Here is a 26,803-nt window from a genome sequence, read left to right as displayed (position 1 = left end):
GAAAAAATGGAATGTCTGGTCACTTAAATATTCATCATATTTAAATTTAAAGCAAAAGATTAAATTCACATTCACATTAATTGAAAAACAGAAATTACTGTGTGGATTAAAAAACGCATCGTTATACAAAAACAACAACATTTATTTATATAGCACAGTTTCATACAAATAATGTAGCTCAAATTGCTTTACATGATGAAGAAAAGAGAATTAAAAAACAAAGTAAGAATTAGAATAAGACAACACTAATTAGCAGAGAATAAGAGTAAGAACCGATGGCCAGGAAGGACAGAAAAAACAAAAAAAACTCCAGATGGCTAGAGAGAAAAAATAAAATCTGCAGGGGTTCCAGGCCACGGGACCGCCCAGTCCCATCTCAGCATTCTACCTAACATAAATGAAACAGTCCTCTTTTTGTTTAGGGTTCTCTTGGAAGGACTTGATGATGAAGGTCATGTAGACTTCTGGCTTTTAATCCATCAATGTAGGATATCACAGTACTTTGATTAGGTGGTGATGGTGCAGATCGCAACCACAGAAAACTGTGAAAAGAAACAGAAAAGAGAGTAGGGGTCAGTACAGATTTTAGAGCCATCATGAATATTCATGAATATTATATAATGAATTGAATACACAGAATATCAGGATTAGGAAAAGGTGAAGCCATGTTAAAGTAATGTGTTTTTAGCAGTTTTTTTTAAAGTGCTCCACTGTATCAGCCTGGCGAATTCCTATTGACAGGGTATTCCAGATTTTAGGTGCATAACATCTGAATGCTGCCTCACCACTTCTTTTAAGTTTTGCTCTTAGAATTCTAAGCAGACACACATTTGAGGATCTAAGGTTACGATTTGGAATATAAGGTGTCAGACATTCTGATATATAAAATGGAGCGAGATTATTTAAGGTTTTGTAAACCATAAGCAGCATTTTAAAGTCAATTCTGAATGACAGAGGTAAAACCATTGTAGTGACATCAAAACTGGAGAAATGTGTTCGGATTTTCTTTTCCTAGTTAGGATTCTAGCATCTGCATTCTGCACTAGTTGCAAACGATTTATGTCTTTTTTGGGTAGTCCTGAGAGAAGTGCGTTACAGTAATCAAGACAACTGAAAACAAAAGCGTGAACTAATTTCTCAGCATCTTTCAATGATATAAGAGGTCTAACTTTTGCAACGTTTCTTAAGTGAAAGAATGCTGTCCTAGTGGTCTGATTAATATGCGATTTAAAATTTAGGTTTCAGTCAACATTTACCCCTAAATTCTTTACCTCCGTCTTGACTTTTAATCCTAATGCATCAAGTTTATTTCTAATAATCTCATTGTCTCCATTATTGCCAATCACTAAAATTTCTGTTTTCTCTTTATTTAGCTTGAGAAAATTACTATTCATCCAATTAGAAACACAAGTAGTGAATTTACAGCGTCTGGGTCATCAGGTGCTATTGATAAATACAGCTGTGTGTCATCAGCATAGCTGTGGTAACTCACGTTGTGCCTCGAGATAATCAGACCTAATGGAAGCACGTAGATTAAGAAGAGCAGTGGACCAGGATAGAGCGTCTTTGAGTTGTAATTACCACAACTGACAAAGAATTTTCTACCTGCCAGGTAGGATTCAAACCAATTTAAGACACTGCCAGAGTGGCCCATCCATTGACTAAGGCGATTTCTAAGAATGTTGTAGTTATAGTAAAATGACACAGAGAACAATATTATAAAAGAAAAGAAATTTTATATATACTGTAAAAGAAGTAACCAAAAAAAAGAAACTGAACATAATATTGCACATTCTAAATGCATTCACTGGCGTTCTTTTATCCAAGTAATCTTTTGTTGCAGCAATAAAACGTCGCTTCAGAACACCCAAACCGCTACATCTATACTAATAAAAGGCAAAGCCCTCACTGACTGACTGACTGACTCATCACTAATTCTCGAACTTCCCGTGTAGGTAGAAGGCTGGCAGGCTCATTCCTTACAGCTTACTTACAAAAGTTAAGCAGGTTTCATTTCAAAATTCTAAGCGTAACGGTCATAACTGGAACCTACTTACGAACATATATACGGCCATAGCCTGCAGCTCGGTCGCCGTGTGAGGCGGAGTTGCGTCCCTCATCGTCACGCCTCCCACGTAATTGAGTGCCTGCCCATATAAGGCCATCCGTCAGCAGCTATCCAATAGACACGCTGCCGCAAAATATTCGCGGGTGAAGGACTGTGCTTATGCAAACGAAGATGAGATGGTCAGGGATAGGCTAGTGTTTGGCACAAACTCAGCAAAAGTGCGAGAGAAACTTTTAAGTGCCGCGTCTTAGCTAACATTAAATAAAGCTGTGGACATCGCAAGATCGCACAACATAGCACAAGCACAGCTGAGAACCTTCGATGCATGTACTCCGTGTGGCTCACGTGAACTGACTTTGCAGGACTGGGAAAGGTAAACCCATGCATGCAGTGTGTGATGTCTCAGATAAAGAGGAAGACGAGCTGTTTATTGATGCAGTAGGAAACGAACAACCCTCTGACACTGAACAAGCCTTTGTACAAATATCAATAGGAAAGCAAGGTGTAAAGCTTAAGTTTAAATTACGTTCATAGACACGCTGCCACTAAATATTCGCAGACAAATCCACAACTTAATACCGGGAATGCCTGTTAAACATCTTAGATTCACGAGTACCGATTTGGGTAGTGATCACTTCGATGAATGAAACCTGTTCAAAAAACGCATTACACAATTGAGAAGGCAGCAAAAGAATAACGGCAGTGACGCATACAAGCATATTCATAAGTGCAGCTACTGCGGAAACAAAGCACGGTGTAAACCTTAAGTTTAAATTAAGTTCATAGACAGGCTGCCGCTGGCGTTTGTCATGCCTAAGATGAATACCATATTCGCGAGATACAAGTTTAATGAGAAGACGCAGGGTATAAACGAGACTTTTGATCACTTTGTAACAGAGTTAAAATTGCTGGTGAAGGACTGTGCTTATGCAAACAAATAGGAAAGCAGGGTGTAAAGCTTAACTTTAAATTACGTTCATAGACACGCTGCGCTGGCGTTTGTCATGCCTAAGACGAATTCGATATTCGCGTGATACAAGTTTAATGAGAAGACGCAGGGTATAAATGAGACTTTTCATCACTTTGTAACGGAGTTAAAATTGCTGGTGAAGGACTGTGCTTATGCAAACGAAGATGAGATGGTCAGGGATAGAATAGTGTTTGGCACAAACTCAGCAAAAGTGCGAGAGAAACTTTTACATGCCGGGTCTGAGCTAACATTAAATAAAGCCGTGGACATCGCGAGATCGCACGAGATAGCACAAGCACAGCTGAGAAGCTTCGATGCATGTACTCCGGCTCACGTGAACTGCCTTTGCAGGATTTGAAAAGGTAAACCCATGCATGCAGTGTGTGATGTCTCAGATAAAGAGGAGGACGAGCTGTTTATTGATGCAGTAAGAAAGGAACAACCTTCTGACACTGAACAAGCCTTTGTACAAATATCAATAGGAAAGCAAGGTGTAAAGCTTAAGTTTAAATTAAGTTCATAGACACGCTACCACTAAATATTCGCAGGCAAATCCACAACTTGATACCAGGAATGCCTATTAAACATCTTAGATTCACGAGTGCCAATTTGGGTAGTGAACACTTTGATGAATGAAACCTGTTATCTTTACAGAGGTTGACAAACACGGAATATAACTTGAACACAACACATCCTCCAAATACGAACCTGATTGAAAGAAATAATGATACTCAAATCCTTGATGACAGCAACACACATAACAGTAACAAAACAATTACATTGACAATCATGTTACATTATTTTTAAAATGTTTCCTTTTCTTTTTCATAACTTCTTTAACACACTAGTTCTTTGCTAGTAATCAATAAAAATGACACTTTGAATATAACTGTTATGTATATTAGGTAAATGCCAAATTGTCTTTCACAAATCACAATTCGCGTTATGCCCACTCTAAGACCTTTAAAACAATGTGCAAAAGCCACCCAATTTCTGCATATGCCACTATCATTTTTTAATCTAGGAACAGGTATACATTTCACATAAAAGATCTCATCGTTTTAAATGAACAAATTAAGAAAATTAACTCATAACATAGCAGGCACATTCGAAGACTTACGTTAAATGATTTAAATCTATAGCTTTTTAAAGTTATGTTGTGAAGTAGGACTTTATGGAGAGCATGAAAACAACACTCAAAAAAAGATACGAGGGAAGCTAAGAGGCAGTTAGAGAAATATGGTACAAACAGCGAAAGATGTTGCAAATATATTCTTTTCAGTATTTTCATGGTAAAAGAGCAGCCAAGCAGTGTTTTAGGAACACCAAGAATGGGTTAAGATATAAAGAGAGTGAAATTTTGAATGCTCTAAAAATACATTTTTGTGATGTTTTCACATGTGAACAGATGCATAATCCACAAGCAATCAGAGGGGCTAAGGAGATACTTGATTGGATTGGATTGGAAATTGTAGAGAGAGAAGTATTGTTTAAATTAAATAGGCTGATATCTAACAGATCACCAGGACTAGATAACATTTACACAACAGAATACTACAGTGAATGCATATAATAAAGCTTTAATGCATATTTTTTGAAAGTCACGGTACCCTGGGGAAAGTCCTACCAACTGGAAAATATGATCCTGTAAAATATAAAGGACTAGCAGGAGGACACAGCATTGCCCGGGAATCTATAACCAGTGAATTTCACAAATGAAAGAAACAGAACATAGAAATAGAAAAAAACAGTTTTGTGATTCACATTTCATTGTAAGTTGCTCCACTCTGGATTCTGTCTGCTGTGGTGTTTCAGACGCCTTTGAAATAGACTTTCTTGTGGCATCTGAAATGGACCTTCCAATTCTATGTCTTTTTTTCAGTGGCATAGGTATATTAGGGAAAAGCAGGATAATTATAATGTGTTACATGGTATTACGTACAGAATAAGCACCACAGTGAGATGAATTTACATTATTTACAATATGTCGGAAAGCGAATAAATAGCACCAGTCAGTCAGAAAGAGCAACACTGAAATCGTACTGTGAGTCAGAAAGTGAGCAAATAGCACCACAAATACGGAAAGTCAGTGAGAAAGAGTAGCTCTGAAACTGTAGTGGCAAAAATGGCGGGGAGGGGTGCTCTGTTTCTAAGGAGCGTCTGTGTTGAACTGTGTTGCCAGAATGGATGTTGGCAATGGTAACTACAGAGAGAAGTGACATACAACCGGTGCTGCGTTTGGGGAAAATGGCGGGGGAAGGATGCTGTCTTTTTAAGGCAAGTCTCTGTTCAAACGTACTTGCATATAACGGACGTTGGCGAATGAAATACAGCACTATCAGTACGTGTGGGAGTGTGACATGCGGATACGCGGGTGTGTCAGCCGGTCACGCGCACTGGGTCGTTCACGTTTTACATCCATACGGCAGTTCCCCTTCACCCGATCAAAGTAGTCGGCCTTCTCATACTTGAACATTTCCGCCATCTCTTGGCAGTTTAAAGAAACATGGGTAAAGAGCGACGCACAGGGACCAAACATGTCGCTAGATGGTGCCGCCGTTAACGTCTGTTGCAACGTGCGGCCATCTTGTCGATGATAAGTACGGGGACGTGTGCTGAACGTTGTGTCAGTGAAAAGGTGCCCTGCGCTTCACAACGAACATTTTTTCCAACCAAACATACCCCCATGACCACCTCCTGGTCACAAAGGAGCCCCATCCCCAGTTTGGTGGCGATCGGACGTCTGGTGCAGATTTGTATAGTGGACAAACAAACATGCATACTGTAAATACATCAACTCTGCTTTATATATTAGATGACTGGGCAGATCCAAGTAACTATAGGACATTATGTTTAAAGTGTATCACTCACTGATAAGTTAACTGAAACAATTATTAAGGAAGAGGTTGAGCTGCACATAAAAAAACAAGAGTGTTAGAGAGCAGTCAGCATGTATCCAGATAGGGGAGTTTGTGCTTTGCTGTATTTTTTTTCTTCTCTCTCCTTTCTTTTCGATCACAATCTGTTTTTTTATATTTGACCTGGCCTCCTATGCTCTGATGGCTATCAGACTTACTTTTAAGCTTTGACACTGTATACTCTGTCCCTCTCTTTTTACTGAATATACATTATTCAGGTGGCCTTTGCTGCCTTCCATACACCTGCTGTATATATGCATACTACTTGCTGTTCCTGTGCATTTTCAAATTTAGGCGACTCCCAAACTTATACAATACAAACTAGATTTTCTATTGAAACATTAATGGGGAACCCAAATTATGGTTCATGCCCAGGGCTTCTCTCCCTCTTAATTCCGCACAGTTGTCTTAAGGCTTTGTTTCCTGCCTTGCGCCCTGGGATTGACTCCAGCAGACCCCCGTGACCCTGTAGTTAGGATGTATCGGATTGAATAATGGATGTCTTAAATCTCCTTGAAATGGGTTTGAAATTTGTGTGGAGTTTGTACTTTCTCTCTGTGCCTTTATAAACTTTCCTTCGGGTTGTCCTGCCAAGTCCTAAAAATGTGGGTTAATGTAAGAATTTTTTGAGGTGATCTGGTGCCCTATAATCCATGGTGTTGCTCGAAATGCCCGCAGTGAACCTAAAAATTCAATTATTTGGAATATTCTAAGCTGAAGAGGGTATAGACCACATTTTTCTGTTATGCTAACTTCTATATTCATGTTAAGCGGGCGACAATTCACCTGGACGTTTACCAGTCCATTTCAATATTATATTCGTCGAGGAGCAAACAAGCCTCACCTAGAATTTAAAACGGTGGTGTTTGTGTTTCTAATTATAATATACTCCTTAATCAACATAATCAATTTAGAAACTTCTTTTATACTACAGTCACTGTGACAACTGCTTCGTTCAAATTTAAACACAAACAAGAGTAACATATACAGTACCAATGAGCATTACCGTAACAGAACTGATCTTGCATGCGAACCGGCAGCTACGCAAACCGCGTTAGTGGCGCTGCTTTGACGTTTCCATTAGTATCGAGGTTGAAGGTCAGTAAAAGAGAAGAGGCTCCGCCCCTTGTCCGGCTGTGAGGACAGTTGACAGCTGCTGCTTTGGATTCTGCAGGAAAAAAAGGCATACCACGCACATTTAACAAGGTACTGTTCTGCCGTACTAGAGGCAGAGAGAGAGAGAGATCATGCGTCACACGTTTAAAGACAGGTGAAGCGGCAAGCAAAAGCGTAAAGAAAATATCTGAGTGTAAACAAGGAGCTGCAAGGGGGGAACACGATGGTGGGGCAGCGGAATAAATAGCCTGCCCTTCGCGGACTGCATTCCTGACCTTGTGAGACAGGGATAAATCGGGATGGAAGGTTGTAAAAGGTCAGCTACCAGTATTATACTCAGGCGCGCATGCGCACGTTCGGAGATAGACCCCACAGGAGCTACGTGCCAGTCCGCCAGATACCTGCGCAATCTTACTCCGTCTCTCATCGATAAGTTATTTTTTGTTTAATTAGAGATCAAGTTGAATGATTGCTGCATCTGCATTGCCATCCCTGCAGAAATTTGTGATCGAACTTACGGTGAGGAAGTAACTGCTCTAATTAGAGAAGGAAGTGCAAACCTTTAAGCACAGGGAGCCGCTGTATTGCACTTATTATAAAAGCAGTTTTCATCTTCATAAATGCTTCCCTTTAAGATTTAATGCCACGGTCTTAACTGAAGTAGCTCGTTCAACTGCACTTGTGTGTCAGTCCAGATAAAATCATGATATCAGTCGTTGACATGATTGAATCTCCGCTTTTAGCATTTTTTGTCTACCTCTGCAAGGCACTTCGTGTTGGTCTAACAATAGCTGATCAGCTCTGGTTAGTTAAATTAAAGGAAAACCAAAGAAAGAATAATAAGCAAGAGTTATCAACGTTTCACGCTTGCAACTTGCAGACTAAAAAGCTCACAACTGTAATAATTTAGAGAAGTGAAGTGCAGATATTCTTGACAATTGACACCAGCCTGCAGCAGATGCCTTTTTGACACCTACACAAAGGCTATGTGAGCAAAGGGTGATTTTATTTTTGGAGTAGCAAAACAGTCAAGCAATTCTTAGGGGGTGCTCTTTTTCGGAAGATATGTTGCTATTACTCCCCTTTAGGTGATGACAGGTATAATGATTAATACGTTCACAAGCTGTATCAGTAAGGCTGTATCATATCTATCACTTTGTTGTTTGTTCTGCCTTTTTCTTTTTGCTGTCTTGACATTTCATTGGTATTTGTACGAATATATACTGCCCTTTGAATAAACTGCAACATGTAGGTTAATGGCAGAAACTTTACAGTAAACAGTGCAAGCCTTTGAAATGGCACAAATAGAAACATGCCCTTTGTTTTTTATTATTTTTTTTTTTTTGTGAAGGCGGAGACAACACCTTCAAGCAACATCCGTTTCTGCACGTGAGGAAAATCAAGGCAGTCAAAAATGGTGCCAAGCAAGCAAATTAGAGTTTTAATGCTCAATGATATGGAGAAGCTGGAAAGAGCACTCTTCAGACTGGAGCAAGGTAACCAAAAGTGTTTAAGTTACTTTAAACAGCTATATTATTTGAAACAGTATTTTAATGTGAGTAGGGGCATATAATACAAACTTTAACAATTTCATATAATTGTGTTCTTTCACCTATTTGTGTATTGATCATATTTGTATTAGTAAAGTAATGCGAGTAGTAGGTGTAATGTATTTGTTGTGCCTAGATAAAGACTATCATGTACAAAGGTTTTGTGGATTCAGCTGCAGGATTTCATGGTAGAGTGAAGTAACATTTGTTTAGTTAGCTGTATCATTGTGAAATCTTACCATTACTGGGGAAAATCCAAGGTGATTAGGAGCTATTGACAGCATCAGATCTTATTTCAAAATGATCTTAATAGCTAGCCAATTAACTTGAGCCATTCAGTTATTTCAACCAGCACACTATTTTGGATATTTGTGACTTTCTTTCCTCCAGCATTTATGAGACAAACTGGCTTAATGCACACAAATACTCATATCATTTTAAAACATATAATACGACAATACAAATGTTAGCATGACAGTTAAGCTCATTGTGAGTATTTATTTGTGTGGCAATACACATAGAGAATTTACTTTTAATAATTACCTCGCTGTTATAGAATAAATATCATATCATTTCCTAGACTGACAAATGTTATACAACCATAGCTACCACTCTATATGCATTAATTTACTGGAAATATATATATATATATATATATATATACATATGTAGTATATAAAGCACATTAATATGGTGTGCTAATATATTTCCCTTAAAACATTATGAAATATCTTACAATTATTTATTCTTACCTCGTAATTGCTTCTTATTCGTAAGCAGCGTATTGGTGAAAGGTAAAAGTAAGAAACCAGTTATATGATAATAGAATCATATTTATTCTTTAAAACTCTCTTTTACAATTAATGCACACCGAAAGTGCTTTTGTAGTGTTTTCTAGTTCATGTTTGAAGTTGGTTTCATACTGTATTTATTGTGGATTGTTGCAAGCTTAGGTTTATGTATTCAAATATCAAGAATGTATGTAACATTAGGCAGAGGTTAATTTTAGAAATTCAAATAACATTTGGTCTTTAGGATTAACACTTTGACATTTAATAAGGTACTGTTTGAATCTTGAATCTTGCTCCTGGAGTACATTTTCTGTAATTTTGTTTTGTGCTATACAGTGCAAATTTTCATACGGAATAAATAAAAGGTATTTTTTTCTATACAGTAATGAAAATGTATTTAAACCATTGAAGAATCAAATGGCACTTTTTAAAGATGTAAGATATTCTTTCCATCTAAACAAATAAAAAAATATTATTTTATAAAGCTCCTTGTATAATGAACAGCTTCCCTAAACACTTTACATATATAGAAATGCAGTACAATTGCTTACATATGCCATACTTTTGCAGTATTCACATGTTATATGACTTTTACATGGGATCACTATAATGTAGAGACAGGCTTTGAACTGACAACTTCTGTAGTTTAAACACATTAGTAGTGCTTTTAAGTCATAGACCAATAAAGTTACCCACTTGCATGCAGAAGGTGAATGTGTCTTGCTTACTTTTTAAAATTTGCATCAAACAAAGATGAAGTCAAATGCAATGTTTTCTCCAAGATTAGAGAAAATCCTTATGTTAAGCCACTATTTAAAATATAGCAAAAGTAAAAAGAATATGTTGTATTGTCTGTAGAGGAAAGACTAATAATTATGAGATATTGAGCTCATTTACCATAGCAAGTTCAAAAAATGTTTAGTTCTTTACATCAGGCATTAAAGTTCATTTGGTTTGTTTTATTGTGACAATTCATGAATGTTTGTTAAAGACATGCATATGTGGCTAAAATTATCCAGAGGTTTGTCACAAAGTTACTAAACACTTCATTTCAGAATAAGTGTTTGTAAATTGATAATGATTATTTGAAGTATATACAAATGAAACTGTTTTTTTCTTGTACATTTGGAAAAAAATAATTTGTTGTTAAGTATATTGTGGAATTTTTTACAGTAATTGTAATAATTTTTTTTATCAATTTAGAAGAAGAAGAAGAAGACAATTTGATTTGCACACATTTCAGGTCTGGTTCCTGCCTTGTGGAACTGGATAAGCAGATTTAAAAATGGACAACTGCATACTCATTATTTAGTTCTTTTGAGAGACTTATCTGCCCTATTGGTATTGGTTAGCAATAAATTGAATTGTTTTTCTTTAGTTTATACTTCAGTATTCTGCCATTAAAACTAATTTAGATGTTATAATTAGCAAGTGGGAGACAATCAGTGTAAATACTATTATAATTGGTAATTAGTGATATATATATCACTGAACTATCTTTTTTACATTCTACAAGTCATATTACTAAAATGGTAATTTATCCTAAATCTAAAAAGAATATAAATACATTTAGATTTATTTAATAATTAAATGTAAGTATAAAATAATATTTCTAACTTGTAAATAACATAATAATGTTATGTGTTTGTGTTGATCCTTATCATAGTGGTTTTGAATTTTTTTGTGTTATTTGTTGCAAATTAAGGTAAATACATTTTTGTTTTCTTTTGGTTCTCTTTCCATATAAAGGTTTCGAGCTCCAGTTCAGGTTAGGTCCAACACTACAAGGGAAAGCAGTGAAGGTGTATACTAATTTTCCAGCACCAGGAGAGAAGTTTGATCGCCATAAATTTAGGGTGTTAGACTGGTTTAACCCAACTGGCAGGGAAGATGATTCTGATAAATTCTGCAAGCTAGATCTGCAAATAGCTGGATCATTTGAGTATTATTTTGGCTATGGGTAAGTGTCTTTAGGAACTATACAGCAGTTCTTGTTGACTTGGTAGTATTTTGTCTCATTGTTTTTCTTCCTTTCTATGCCTTTGTTGAATTAAATCTAAAATAAATGAACATTATGATCACTTTTTTTCAATAGGAGAAAATTATAATTTTTTTCTTTAAAGAACATTATATTCTGAAATTTAGCAGGAAATGTTATTAGATTATTAGATATGATTTTATGCTATCTTTTTACACATTTTGCAGTCTTCATTTTTAAAGTTAACGACTAATTTTGGCATAGGCAATATCCAATTCCATTGCTTATAAATAAGGGACCATATAGTAATTCCTAACATGAATGTCATAAACATGAATTGTAAACAGTATAATGCGTTTTTCTTCATTTGTTGCCATTGTGGTGAGAAGAGACTGTGTACAGTGTGTAGCTATGTCTGAGGAGCTTGGGCTACTATTGGAGGAGTGTGTTTGTAACTGCTGTTCAACTTTTCTTGAACTGGCTGATTGGTAAACATATTCACAGCAATTGACTATTACCCCAGTCACTTTCATTTTTTGTTGTGCACCGTATTTGATATTTACACAGCCTTAAAAACTGTTGGCAGGTGATTATCGCCCCTATTGTTTTATTAAGATTTGAATTCAAGTTGCTGTAAAAACAAATAATTTTAGTGCCAATGTTCGCAATAAGTGTGGACTACATTGTTGACAAGAGAATCCAATTTAGCCCTTGCATTGGATATAATTTCTGAATTTTATTATCAGCATCAACAAATATGCAAAGTACCTATTCTGTTTTCGAAATTGTGACTACAGTACCAAGATTCAAATTTTTGACTTCTCATATCCCCACTGAATGTTGCGCAGTCACTCAGTGGGTTAAATGATGCTGCTGATTTTGCCCATGCACAGACTAAAGTGATACTTGGAGAAACCTGAAGTTACACAAATTCTCAATTTGCCTATAGAAAATCATGTTTGTAGTGAGGTTTTTAAATGTACAGATATTTCCCACCAACTCTAAGCTATTTAAACTTTTTTTTAAACAAATAAAGTTATCTTTATTATTGGTTATGAAAGGTAAGCTGTACATATTGCATAGAACACAAAATAAAAATACACACTTGGAGGATGTAAAATAGAACTGTATGCATTATTTGTGGCTCCGCCATAATGTAGGTAGATATCAACATCAGATCATTGTGACTGTTATTCTTTTCTCTGTGGTTGAATGGAGTTTGACATCTGTTCAGTAGCAAACACAAACAGGAGGAAATTTAGTAGTCTTTATAATTCTCCATCATCGTTTTAAAACAAAGCAAGCAATGACTGACTTAACCACATCACATGAACATTTTTATAATATAATTAGCATGACTATATTTCTTTTGTCATACCGAGTATCATTTTATTTAATACACATTTTGGAGTGCAATTTAGTTAGCATTGCTAAGTGCCATCTGCAGAATTGTGGCTTGTGTTGTGTGTAAATGGATTTTTTACTGTCTCTTGGATTTCCTTCTACATTCTTAAGCCTTCTAAGTCTACATTTGATCTGTATGACTTTTTGAGTATGCACTGTCAAGGATTATTTACAGGCCTCCTACAAGGATGGTCTTTGGACTCCCACATCCCTGTATTGGAATAGCAGAGCCAGAAACCATCAATTTTAAACCATTGACTAGTCTTGTAATGTTAATGTACACTGTTTATTCAAAAAAAGATGTCAGAATTGCATGAAAACTTGCATGAAACAATATTGTAGGAATGTGTTACATAGAATGCCATTTGGACCTTGTATGACTCTGTACCTTGATGTACAATCTTAAATTTAATATTGTTTTTATCAGTATGCTGCTGCTGGAGTATGTGAATTTCCCCTTGGGATTAATAATTAATAATTAATCTATCTATCTATCTATCTATCTATCTATCTATCTATAGTAGCTGCTTGTATTGCCATCCTATTAAGAATTACCTGATCTTACCTGGTTTTGAAATAATTTTTTTCTTGCTTTGCATATTTTATGATTAACTCTTTATAGAGTATATGCATTCCCTAATAATTGCACAGTTGTTATTTTATGTTACTTATGTCTAAGATTAGGAAAAAGACTTAAAAAAAAATGTTAAATTATACAGTTATTAAAATTGTATGCACTTGTTATATTTTTTTAATTTTATATTTTTGAAATTTTGTTTAAATAAACCTACTACTTACTTTCCTAAAACAAAGGAATACTGTTCAGACATTTTGTGCATATTTAGAAAAACTGAAGTATGCTTAAGAAAATATATACATAAAGAACATTCAGTTTATATTCAAATGTAAGTAATCATGTTAATTCAGTTAAGTAGTCATAAATCATTTAGCAGCTGCTGTGACTGCATATATATTCTCCCAAATGTTGATACTAAATATTTATTTTTCTTAACTGCAGAGATAAACCTAAGAGTGGTGGTGGATATATTGTGGTAGACCCTGTACTTCATGTAGGTGCAGATAACCATATTCTTCCACTGGACTGCATTTCTATTCAGACTTATTTGGCAAAGTGCTTAGGACCATTAGACGAATGGCTGGACAGACTTAGAGTTGCCAAGGAGTCAGGTAAATGTTGTTCTGTAATTTCAATGTTATCAATTCACTTTTAGAAGTGTAAGAAAGCACAACAGAGTTGGATAATTGTCTGCTTGATTAGGTTTTTAGTTGAATCTTTTGGGTATTATGTGGTGTGGAAAGAAAAGGAATAGTACTGTTTTAAAAGACCCACACCTGTTTCAATTATGCAAGATTTCACCTGTATATTATTGTTAAGTGTCTAAGCCAATAAGTTACTTAAATTAAGTCAGTATACCTTTGTATAGTGCTTTTCACTAAGTACAGTCTCAAACTTGATTCTACACATTCTTATTCTAATAATGGGGATACTTGAAACATATTGGAGTTTGAATATTGAGTTTTGTTAAAAACTCATATGTCTCCCATCTTGATAACTGTATGTTGCTTCTAATGAAGCATGCAGCATTACATGGTTTTTACATTTTTGTCTTGTCTTTACACATCACTTCTAAGAGCAGCCTAGTCATACTTTTTGGTTCAATACATTCTGTTATTACCAATTGATCAAAGAGCTTTCTGTCCAGTGAGAAAGAACAAGTTTTATAGTTTAAAATGGAAAAAATAAATTTATCCTATTGCTTAGATTTCTCAGTTAGTGTACAGTGCATCTGGAAAATATTCACAGTGCATCACTTTTTCCACATTTTGTTATGTTATAGCCTTACTCCAAAATGGATTAAATTCATTTTTTCCTCAGAAGTCTACACACAACTCCCCATAATAACAACTTGAAAAAAGTTTACTTGAGATTTTTGCAAATTTATTAAAAATAAAAAATTGAAAAGCAAACATAAGTATTCACAGCCTTTGCCATGAAGCTCAAAATTGAGCTCAGGTGCATCCTGTTTCCCTGATCATCCTTGAGATGTTTCTGCAGCTAATTCCACCTGTGGTAAATTCAGTTGATTGGACATGATTTGGAAAGGCACACACCTGTCTTATAAGGTCCCACAGTTGACAGTTCATGTCAGAGCACAAACCAAGCATTGAAGTCAAAGGAATCAGACCTGAGACAGGATTGTCTCGAGGCACAAATCTGTTACAGAAAAATTTCTGCTGCTTTGAAGGTCCCAATGAGCACAGTGGCCTCCATCATCCATAAGTGGAAGAAGTTCAAAACCACTCTTCCTAGAGCTGGCCGCCATCTAAACTGAGAGGGGAGAAGGGCCTTAGTCAGGAGGTGACCAAGAACCCGATGGTCACTCTGTCAGAGCTCCAGAGGTCCTGTGGAGAGAGGAGAACCTTCCAGAAGGACAACCATCTCTGCAGCAATCCACCAATCAGGTGAGAGTGGCCAGACGGAAGCCACTCCTTAGTAAAAGGCACATGGCAGTCCGCCTGGAGTTTGCCAAAAGGCACCTGAGGACTCTCAGACCATGAGAAACAAAATTCTCTGGTCTGATGAGACAAAGATTGAACTCTTTGGTGTGAATGCCAGGCGTCACGTTTGGAGGAAACCAGGCACCGCTCATCACCAGGCCAATACCATCCCTACAGTGAAGCATGGTGGTGGCAGCATCATGCTGTGGGGATGTTTTTCAGCGGCAGGAACTGGGAGACTAGTCAGGATAAAGGGAAAGATGACTGCAGCAATGTACAGAGACATCCTGGATGAAAACCTGCTCCAGAGCGCTCTTGACCTCAGACTGGGGCGACGGTTCATCTTTCATCATACAACGACCCTAAGCACACAGCCAAGATATCAAAGGAGTGGCTTCAGGACAACTCTGTGAATGACCTTGAGTGGCCCAGCCAGAGCCCAGACTTGAATCCGATTGAACATCTCTGGAGAGATCTTAAAATGGCTGTGCACCAGCGCTTTCCATCCAACTTGATGGAGGTTGTGAGGTGCTGCAAAGAGGAATGGGCGAAACTGGCCAAGGATAGGTGTGCCAAGCTTGTGGCATCATATTCAAAAAGACTTGAGGCTGTAATTGCTGCCAAAGGTGTATCGACAAAGGCTGTGAATACTTATGTACATGTGATTTCTCAGTTTTGTTATTTTTAATAAATTTGCTAAAACCTCAAGTAAACTTTTTTCACGTTGTCATCATGGGGTGTTGTGTGTGGAATTCTGAGGAAAAAAATGAATGTAATCAATTTTGGAATAAAGCTGTAACATAACAAAATGTGGAAAAAGTGGTGCGCTGTGAATACTTTCTTGATGCACTGTAAATACAAACATTTAAACTGATTTCTACATCTTATTAACAGTTGTGAGAATAAATGGTGTACTTTAAAAATAATTCTTTTTTAGAGATTATTAGTGTGATCAGCCATCTCCATTGGTACTCTCAGACAGTAATGTTCAGTGCAATGACAGTTATAATCACCGACAGGATCTGTATATCACAGAAGTTTTTTTTTTTTTTCAAAAAAAACTTTTAAAATGCTGCTTTATTAAGGATCTGCTTGATTTTTACTAAAACTAAGCTGTGCTAAGATAAGAGTATCTGTTGATGACTGACAAACAGTACCCATAGGGGTAAAAATATTGACAATCCATACACCCAGGACTACAACAAAGTCCAGCAGAATACCAGACATTTTGGATTTTGGTTCTTGCAGTATTTTCGTAATCAAAATCAATTTGATAAAAACAAAGGATTCAGTGCTTTATATAAAATCTTAAATGGCTTTTAAAGGCATTTGCTTATAGTGCGCCAGACTACTATGTCACCATCTCACAAGTACATACACTAACAAGCATAGTGAAATCATCAAGTCTATAAATCAAGCAAGAGTAACAATAGCGTTAGTTTTTAAACAGCTAGAGCAAGAATTGCATATACCCTCCTTTTATACCACAATATAAATTAGGTAATCATTAATGGATACTTTGTTATACTGTAGATTAAAAGAAAAAGAGAGGACAAGGGAGGCCATTTCACTACTGTTGCAAAAACAGCTACAAGTGAGCAGAATCATAATTACAAGCAACATTTTGACCAAATTTAAGAGACAACAGCTTTCCAAATATTATGGAAGGCCTTTTTCAGGTGATTAACTATGAAAATGTACAACAATACAAATAAACTTCACAGTAAAAGGATGCTGACACCTTCACCCCCCATTTATAAAGCCGGGCAACCAGAAATCATATATGAAACACCAGGTTTAGAAAACTGGTAGTTCATCACACTACAATATAGATTTACAGTTTATCTAATTCTCTACTTAGTACTGCTAATGTTAGCTTTGTGTAATCAAGACAAGTAGATGAACAAAACAACTGCCAATAGCAATTGCTTAATTTTGCCAATGCAAATAATTATTGTTAAAAAATAAATAGGATGTGCTTATGTATAGAGAAACCATGAGCATCAGCTCCTGCAAACTCTGATCGTTAGCTTTCTTCATGTCTGATGTAGCTTATTACTTCAGTACTTGAGGAACTCTCCAACAAATATGTGTTTTAAACATCCAGCACTGCAATACCCATTATTGCTTCACACCTATATTGCAAATATAGTATATGGGTTCATGAAACAATATATCATGTGTGTATTGTGTACTATGCACAGTAACTGAGGATTCCCTGTCTATTCCCTTTCTTGCATGGAGCTGTGTGAGATAATGAATTATAGCGTATGTGGTGGTTCCCACTACTGCTGCTCAACATGCTTCCCTTTTTTCATTATAGTTTTGGTAGGGATACCCTAATAATATAGAAAGCTTTCTTAAAATTGTGTTGCTGTGGCATTCCTGCTTATTATATGATTTTTAATATATCAATAGCACAGGTTATACTAGGTCTCTGTTCAGAAAAGAACTTAACTTCCGATATCCATGATTCTGCCAATTATGAAAGCAGATTTGATTATATTTTACATGTAAAAGTAAGAAACTCAGAAAAATCAGGTCTAGTGGTAGTAGTAGTAGTATTTTTATTTTTCATGTTAAGATATAAAATAATACTGTGGTGTAACATTTTATAGGTTTGAGAGTTGACATTTCATAGCTTTATTCAACTGATCAATTTTAATACCAATCAATTAAATTATAATTGAAGTGTACATATGGAAAATCAAATGTGCACTCTTCCATTAAAAATACAGTATTCATTAAATAATCAGAAATCACTATTGCATCATAATATTTGTGGAAAATGTATGTTTTATATCATTTTCCGTAAGAACCTATTGATTATCAGTTTTCTTGGCACTAATCCTTTCTTCTGTCGTTTGTTTATTGGCTAACAAAGACTAGCCACAGCCCATGTAATATGTGACTGTAGTGTTTCGGAGTTCAAAAATAAATGTGCTTGAAAGGTTGACCAAAACTGGTGTGTACACAGTTTTTCTTCTTATCATTCAAAAATGTAGAGAGCGTTCATAAAAAAAATCATGCATAGAATTCAAATATGGTACGTTGGTGCAGCAAGCCTTCTACAATCCCCATTGTAATACTTGTGCATGTTTAGATACAGTATAAAGAACCATGATTAACTGTTTAATACTGATGTTTGAAATTGTTGAATTGTTTGGAATACTTTCTAATATTTCCTGTGTTAGTAAATTACTCTAGGTTTCACCAGTAATAGATTCTTTATATTTTTGTCAAGCAAATGTTCCTTTCTTGAAAAGGTAATCATTAAAAGCTTGCTGTCAGGATCAACAAGGGAATTTAAAGTGAAACTAAATTGAAAGATGCTATATTCAAAATGTTTTTGATTAAAAATATCAAAAAGTTACAATTACAGAAAGATATTTTTAATATTTAAATATTTAATGGAATTTATTTGTTTTGTTAAATGTGTTGTTTCAGTTTTAGTACTGCCATCATTTACTAAAGAAATAAATGCATTGTTTAATTGTTTTAAATGTGCACCATTTGTTTGGTATAGTATAATTAAACTAACTATCTTGGCCCAATCTACTGTTTCCTGCCTTGTACTCAATGCTGCAGAGAAAGACTCCTGTCCTTGTAGCTCTAAACTGGAGTAAGCAAGTTTAAAATAGATGAATTATGTGTAAAGAGTACATTAAGATTCTAGCTTGCATGTGCTAATCAACAAAGGATTGTGTTGCCACTTTCAATCATATACTTTATTGCTAAACCATGAACATTTCATTCATTCACTGAACCCACTGTTTGTGGGGAGCTGGAGTCTATCCCAGCAACACTGGCCACAAGGCAGGAACCAACCATGCATGTGGCACCAGCTGTTCCCAGGGTACAGTCAAGACAGACTTTCCAGTAGAGGGCAAGTTTAGAGCAGCTTTGTAACCTAGCACACATATATATGGTATCCAAGAACAATACTCAGAGAAATGCTGCATAGTTTATGTCTTTAACATTTCAGCTGACATATTGTCATTATTTGCTCACTGTAGGTTATAATATGATACATTTCACACCACTTCAAACTCTTGGCCTGTCTCGATCCTGTTACTCATTGGCTGATCAGTTGGAATTAAATCCTGATTTTTCAAGGCCTGGAAAAAAGTACAGCTGGATAGAAGTTGGGAAATTGGTAGATAAGATGAAGAAAGAATGGAATATGCTTTGTATTACAGATGTTGTCTATAACCATACAGGTATGAAAAATTTGCCATTCTATTTAATAAGATATTTTCTAAATTTCTCTTTTTTTTTGGATTATAGAATTCAGTCTAACAGTAATTTGTAGATTAAGTAATCAATATAATGTCATAATACAGTTCAAACAGCTATTTTATGTAGAAGCCAAATTTTAAGAAAAATGTAACATCTGATTGCATTGTGTAAATGCCAAAGATGACGTGTTGGAATACAGAACGGTTAAACAAGGCCACTAAGGTTCCACATATGGCTACAGTTTACATGATAACATTTTGCTTGTCAGTTTGAAGTGTTTCATTCTAAGCATACTGTATATTGGATGAAAATTAATCCTCCAGATATTGTGGTTATCTAATTTGCAGATTTACAGATTTTACATTTGAGTTTAACTATTTAAAGTGCACACTTTGAATAAAGTAAATAAAATGAGATGTTAAAAACAGAAAAGAAAATAAAAGGTTGCAAGACTGTTTGGCGGTGACGACAGATGATGAGTCGAAAGATATAACCCTAGAAAAAGCCACGTACAACTGACCGTGGCTGTAGACTGGTTGTTAGAATTATTGTGGAGAGTAAACAGCATGTGGGTATGAGGAAGGCTGCGCTTCTGAAATTCGATTACATAAATATAATCAATAACAACCTCAAAAAGATGTTGTTCTAGAATGTCTCTAAGTAATTCCTGCAGCTTAATCCAAAAAACTCGTACTACAATATCAGGTCTGTGCTCCGGTCTTTTGGTATCGAATAGTGCATGTAGAATTTCCGGCCAAGCAGGAAGTCCGAATTTATGTACTATGGCCATGGCATCCTGCTAGTTTTTTTGCATGTATCTTGGACTTCCTGGAAATGTGGACGGTAATATGATCATTTTGCCTACACGTACGTTGTTATTTTCAGAGTTTGCTTGCAGTGCGTCTGACAGTCCTTTGTATTGTTACATACGCAAATCTTGTTGATCTAATCTGAGATAGTTGAGACGTGTGCCCTTTGTTTTAACATACGCATCTACGACGTACTGTTGGAATAGTTCGCCGCTGGAGTGCAAAATACTAAATGTATTCCTCATTGCTAATCTGTATGCGTAAAATTGGCATTGAGTAAGCCTTATTCGCTTGGCTGTTCTTTTATCGGGGACATGTTTTAAATCTTTGTGCCAGCCAATGTCTCTGTAAGGGAATAAAAGTAGATAAACCATAGGATCACAATTCATATTGAGCGTGGAAATCTGTTTACAGGAGTTGCCTATGGGACAGATGCAAATGTCCCTTTCAGCAGGCAGTTCGCCATCTTCTCCAACAAAAATCGCTGCAACATTGGTGTGACATGTCGGGGCATTGTATAGTCGTAAATCCTGCCTGGGGTTTTCCTCAAAAAGTATTCGTACAGATGCTGTTGGATTGGACTGAGCAATTTAATGCATGTGTTTGTATGATTTAGCGAAGAGTTTGATGGTTCTGAGCATGGAATCTAGCTGGAGAAGTAAATTTTCGCTGCATGCAGAGTTTGCTTTATTTTGTAAGCATACTTCAGAAGCTTGGCGAGAAATTCCATGTCAGCTGCGTGTGTGCAGGACCAGTTTTGAAGAAGAGCCGCTGGCAGCATAGGGAGGGGTTTGGAAGAGGACGAATAGGAATTGAGAAATTCCGTGTCAGCTGCGTGTGGGCGGGACCAGTTTTGAGGTGGAAGCAGGACGAACCAGAAAAGAAATACAATATATATAAGAGATTAACTCTAAGGGGCTCTGAATAGATAATAAGTTGATAAATAGGTTGTTAAATATTGACATATCCTAACATATTATCTACATAGTTATTTACATTATTTATAATTGTCAGAAAGGATGTTCTACTTTAGATTTTGGGTGAAATTTAGTTTTATGACTGTTTAATACATGTCTTGAAGTTCTTCATTTTTAACTTTTAAGTGTTTAAGCTTTATAATAACAAAGTATAACAAAGCTTCAAATCTAAAAAAGATGAAAAAATGTGAAATATGGAAGTATACAAATTACCTTATAAAATGTGAAATGCAGCATTTGGTATTCAAAGTGATTATTGACCTGGAGCTGCTGGTTTAGAATGTGTGCCAGTCTGTTGTAGGACGCAGTTATACACACACACACATCATCACAGTTGCATGTTTAAAACAGGTTGGCATGCACTTTTTTTGGATGCAAGATGAAATTTAGAACATCCATAAGAGGCTACACACAGACTGTGACCAGGAGGCAGGATCCATGAAGCAGCAGATTTACGCACTATGCCACTGTGCTGCCCTGCTTGAAATTTTTAATATTTCAAAAGAACACAATAGTTACTTGATTATTAGGTGATAGATGAGAGTGGTAGAACACAGAACCATCATTTAAATATTTTGTTTAAATATCTTGCACCCTTTTTAACATTTTTGTGTGACATTACATATTATAAAGAAGCTACTATACCACGGTGTGTGTGTGTGTCTGTGAATACCTGTATATATACTACTATAATGATAAGCACATTGGTTTATTCCAATTTATACATATTTTTGTTTCTTTCATAGGGTAACATTTATGTGCTGTTTTTTTGAAACCTTTGATTAGATTTAAAGTTGTATCTTCAGGCTAATGTACATTAATAGTACAGAAACTTGGCATATACACATAGATGCCTATCCAGGATGAAATGTGAGAAGGTTACAGAAAGATTTTTTTAGTATCATCCTTAGAGCTTCATTAGACAAAAGCATTTCCATAAAGACAAAAGCATTTCCATAAAAATTTTCACTTGTTCATTTTTTCAACTGTTTTATATGAATTAAATTCTGTTAAATGGTAAAAAAGTCTTTTTCCTATAGTTTAATTCAGTGATAATATTTTTAGTTAACACTATTATAACTGACCAGTTTCTGTGTTCAATAACTATTGCTAATTGTAACATTAGATTTGAATGTCTTGAATTTATAAGCATAAGGCTTTAGTGCTGTATGTATATTTTTTAGTAAATGCTTCAACATTATGATCATTGCTAAAACATTTAAGACAGTAACAATGAGAATGCATATTTCATGTTTGCTGTTAATGTTATAGAGTGGTTATGTCTTCAGCCATTACATTTTTAAATTTTCCTAACCCATGTTTTGTTTAATGTGTACATACTTAATTCTTTAGCTGCAAACAGCAAATGGCTCACACAACATCCAGAATGTGGCTACAATTTAGTGAACTCTCCACATTTGATACCAGCTTGGCTTCTGGACAGGGGTCTTTGGCATTTGACCTGTGATGTAGCTGATGGTAAATACAGTCAAAAAGGATTGCCTCCTCTGATTGAGAACAACCAACAGTTAAATGTAAGTTATATATCACTCTTTTCTCTGGCGATGAAATGAAGACAATATTTAGAAATATTTTGCTTATAATGTTAAATGTCATAAGACCTAGATTTGAAAAATTCATCAACAATAAAATAGTAAATAGTTAGGATTGTCACAATGGCAGAATTTTTGTATTTGATATCAGTACCAGTAAAATTGTTCGATACAACAGCTAAAACAGAAATTCCATTCAATGGCCTTTTTTTAAAAATATCTACATTGTTTGAAGTGAACAATATTGTGCCTTTTTCTGTAATACAGTATAAAATAGATAAATAATGTAAATAAATACAACTTGTTTTTAAAGTCTGGTTCGTCAGTGAAACACTTGGTCAGGTTTGTAATACGTACTACTATAAGATATATATTTGAATAATTACGTGGTTAAAAAGTATTATTAAAGAGTAATAATTACTCTTTACATTCTTCAGTGTACCGTTAAAATATATGACATGTTGTTTTCACTTATGGGTATACTAATGAATGGTAGTTTGCCTTCAAAAGTCAAATGAATGGCGTAAATTTAGTGTTTCACATTTGTGTTAAGCAGTAAAATATGCTGTTTTATTTTTCTTGCTATCTGCATGTTTTGGTGATTGTACATCTCTGTTAACACAGTACACATCATATTAATAGGGATTTTATTTTGGTATTAACACATGGAGCTGCTCGTATCATCGATCGTGTAGACAAGCCAAACAGCCAGTTTGTTTGAATCTTGCATCAATGTTTCTTGCTACAACTGTTCTTAGCATGCTGCCAGCCCTCCCAGTCCTACTTGTGTAACACTGGATACACTCCAGCACTACCTTGAACTGTATACACTGGTTAGAAAACGGACAGATGTTTGGACTGATGGATATTTGTACAGGTGCTCATTACAATCAGAGAATGAATGCAAAGCTTCCATTCATTTATCAGGGCTGTGTATGACACTATTTAAAAACAATTTTCTTCTCTAATGAATACATGACAGTACAAGTTAAACCATTACATTTCATTTGATCAGGGATTTTATTTTCTTTTCAAAGCACACACTAATCTGTTCCTGAATTAATTTCATAATAGGATGAAAGTGTCTAACACTGTGTATTGCTTTTTTTTTCAATAAAATATGATTTCTGCACTTAATGTGTGTTAATGTGGTACGGTATCATTACCACAGGGAGATACAGTACATGTATTTATAAATGTATAATGTAGTGATGACCAGTAAAAATATCTCAGATTGCAATATTAAAATAGTTCATTACTCGTGTTTCTTGTGTCACATAATGCATATGTTAGTTATCTACTCATTTGTTCACAACATGCAAAACACATGCATTTTTTGCTAAAATTGTGTTAAGCAAATACTTCTGGGAAAATCTGCCTATCCCCCTCAATCATTGATCAAAAGTTCTGTCATAAGTCATCTTTTCTAAAGTCTTTGTCATGAACTAGAAGTTCCTAAACACAAGAGTCCCATAAACTGTTGCAAATAAAGCCCCACAAGTGGATGGCACCATCAACCTTTGACTTGTAGAACATACAGGGCAGTGTGCTCTGCAGCAGAAACAACAACAAACATGCAAATCCAAAAAGCAGAGGGACAAAACGGAGCATATGGGTCAAAAATTAATATGCATAAAATGCAAATAAATACCAAAATTAACAATATTAACATAGACAAAAGAATCAAAAATGAATGACAGCGACATTAAACAGGTATTTGAACACCAGCCAGGAGAGGAACCCCTGCTGATACATCATAGTTTTAGAATGAATCCGTTTGTAAACCTTTTATGTGTTATGGTTTTCATAGTTTTGCAGTCTCTCTCTCTTCTTGCATAAACTTTACAATCACCACTGCCATTCTTTAGTTCCCACCAGTGTTACAAGTTCATTTTTTTAGCACCAGGTAATTTACTCTAGAGCAGAGGAGAGAGTGACTGGAAACTCACTTAGGAGGTGCTGTTTAACAGGCAGTTTTATTCTGATGCCTGAGATTGCATCAACATTTTAATATGTCAGGAATGCACGTTTGCTCAGCTACTGAAATTCTAAGTAAGAGTGAAATCATGCATTAGTCCCTTTCACATTTGTAAACTGCTTAAAAGAATTTACCACTTAATGAATTAGCAAAAGCCAGCAATGGCATCTTGTGAAACATTGTTTAACCTTTTCTTATGTCAAGACCTAAAATGATTCCCTGTAATCTGCCACATCTACATGTGGTTCCGCTAAGATATCAGATTATTGAATCACACAGGCAAGGTGCCATGTCAGCTTAGCAGAAAATGTGCTGGCTTGTGAAATAATCATAAGCGATTTAGGGGAAGTTGTATATAAATTTGAGATTGCTCTAACAGTTTTCAAAAATAAACAAAGAAGTATGTTTCTTGGTTTTATTTTATCAAAACCAACCTGAAAATTTGGTTAGACTATAAAAAGATAGCTGCTCCTTTTTGAGCATTTTTGAGGTAGGTATGCAACTTTTGTTTCTCACCTGCTTTTTATTTCATTAATATGAAGCTTTTTCTATAAGCATCAAGAGAGATTTGCTTGAATCCTTGAAGCAGTATTGAAATGCATGGTGTGCAGTGTGTCATCTGGTGGAAACAATGTTTAAAGCTGCTTACAGCTTGAACAGTAAAATGTCATAACTAATACAATTTTACATTTTTGTTATTTCAGATTTAGATTTGCAGTTTTTGTAGTTTCCCCTTTTTTGTTTCGCAAGAAATGTCTGAAATTGTGCAGTAATTGAAGGCATGCAACACCAGATAAATATTTATCACCATCCAGTTTTTTTTGTAGTCGCTTCTTCATTAATAGAAATGGAGCAGATCAGATATTGCTGCTCAATAAATTATTTTCAAAGTATATAAAAATAATAAGAACACCTACTCCCTGACTGACCTATCACTCCGTTCATTCATTATTCAGGAGCCCTGCTTAGTAATAGCTCATTGCTTGGCTACCATGGCTCTTTGCATCATATCAGCATTACAGAGAAGTGAACAATTAGGAAAGGAAAGCTAGAAAAAACATCATAAGTTTGAAAGCATGCCTTGTGTATATGTGTATATCTGACGTGCCTTAACAAGCAGAGGTACAATTCAATAGTGGAGATTCACAAATTGCCATTGAAAAAACAGAAATACACCTTTGTGGCTTAAAGACCAATGCATGGGAAGAAAGGCAAGACATCAATTCCAAAGCTCGATATGTTCGAACACATAATCCAGTAGTTCATTAAAGGATTTTCTGGAAATAGTTTATTTAACAATATTTTAGCAAACATCCATGTTTTTGGGAGGTTTTGAGCTAATGACTAGGATATCTAAACTATGGATTATGCTACATAACAAAATTGAGATTTTTTTATGGGCATTTTGATATTTTTTCTGTTTGTTTAGTATTGGTTCCCCATAGAAGTCAGTTGTGTGATTAGCATCTTTTAAATAAATAATTGCTGTACTTGCATCCTTTTTTTGGGGTGTTTGTGCATGTGTGTATGTACAATGCTGGAGCAGACAGCCCTGCACATAAAGCACAGGTGCAGGATCACCCACGACCCTAATTGACGCCAGGAGCTGTACCAATCCCCCATTTTAATAAGGGAAGCAAGAGTGCAAGGGGAAACAAAAAAGAAGAAGAAGGAGCAGAGATTAAAGGAAGGAGTGTGAATCAGGCAGGAGGCAAGCAAGAGTGGGTACAGGAGAAAGTGAGTGAGCACAAGTGTGAGAGGAGGCAGACAGCAATGAGGTGGAGAGACACAGGGATATTGTGTAGCCGGCACTCAGAGCTGTGTTGGTGGATCGCTCCTTCTGAGAGATTAAGAGAGCTGGAGTGACCAGAAGGTGTGCTGCCCACTGCGTAAGTTCAGGAAGGCAGTGGGAGTGGGTGACAGAGGTTTGGA

The 26,803-nt window shown here is 35.7% G+C and overlaps 1 protein-coding gene and 1 long non-coding RNA gene across 5 annotated transcripts in view; one reads left to right on the top strand and one right to left on the bottom strand.

The window, feature by feature from the left end:
• Positions 1 to 502: 502 nt before the first annotated feature.
• On the bottom strand, positions 503 to 9,537 carry LOC120515143. The gene is made up of 3 exons (XR_005630599.1): positions 9,375 to 9,537; positions 6,963 to 7,124; positions 503 to 542 (listed from the first exon to the last, which is right to left on the bottom strand). It is a non-coding gene; the product is annotated as an uncharacterized LOC120515143 (long non-coding RNA).
• agla (amylo-alpha-1, 6-glucosidase, 4-alpha-glucanotransferase a) overlaps positions 7,075 to 26,803 on the top strand; it is a 99,419-nt gene continuing 79,690 nt past the window's right edge. For 2 of the 4 annotated variants that reach the window (XM_039735885.1, XM_039735886.1), the window contains exons 1-6: positions 7,075 to 7,162; positions 8,424 to 8,568; positions 11,163 to 11,373; positions 13,814 to 13,983; positions 19,332 to 19,535; positions 22,694 to 22,875. In XM_039735885.1, coding sequence (XP_039591819.1) covers positions 8,487 to 8,568; positions 11,163 to 11,373; positions 13,814 to 13,983; positions 19,332 to 19,535; positions 22,694 to 22,875 — 849 coding nt within the window. In that variant the 5' untranslated portion in view covers positions 7,075 to 7,162; positions 8,424 to 8,486. Of the gene's footprint in view, positions 7,163 to 7,248; positions 7,389 to 7,443; positions 7,592 to 8,423; positions 8,569 to 11,162; positions 11,374 to 13,813; positions 13,984 to 19,331; positions 19,536 to 22,693; positions 22,876 to 26,803 lie in introns of those variants that run through there. The other 2 variants (XM_039735888.1, XM_039735887.1) reach the window with 2 other exon arrangements.

This window comes from Polypterus senegalus, chromosome 14 (genome assembly GCF_016835505.1).
Source record: "Polypterus senegalus isolate Bchr_013 chromosome 14, ASM1683550v1, whole genome shotgun sequence".
NCBI lineage: Eukaryota > Metazoa > Chordata > Cladistia > Polypteriformes > Polypteridae > Polypterus > Polypterus senegalus.
This window is presented reverse-complemented; position numbering and strand designations above follow the sequence as displayed.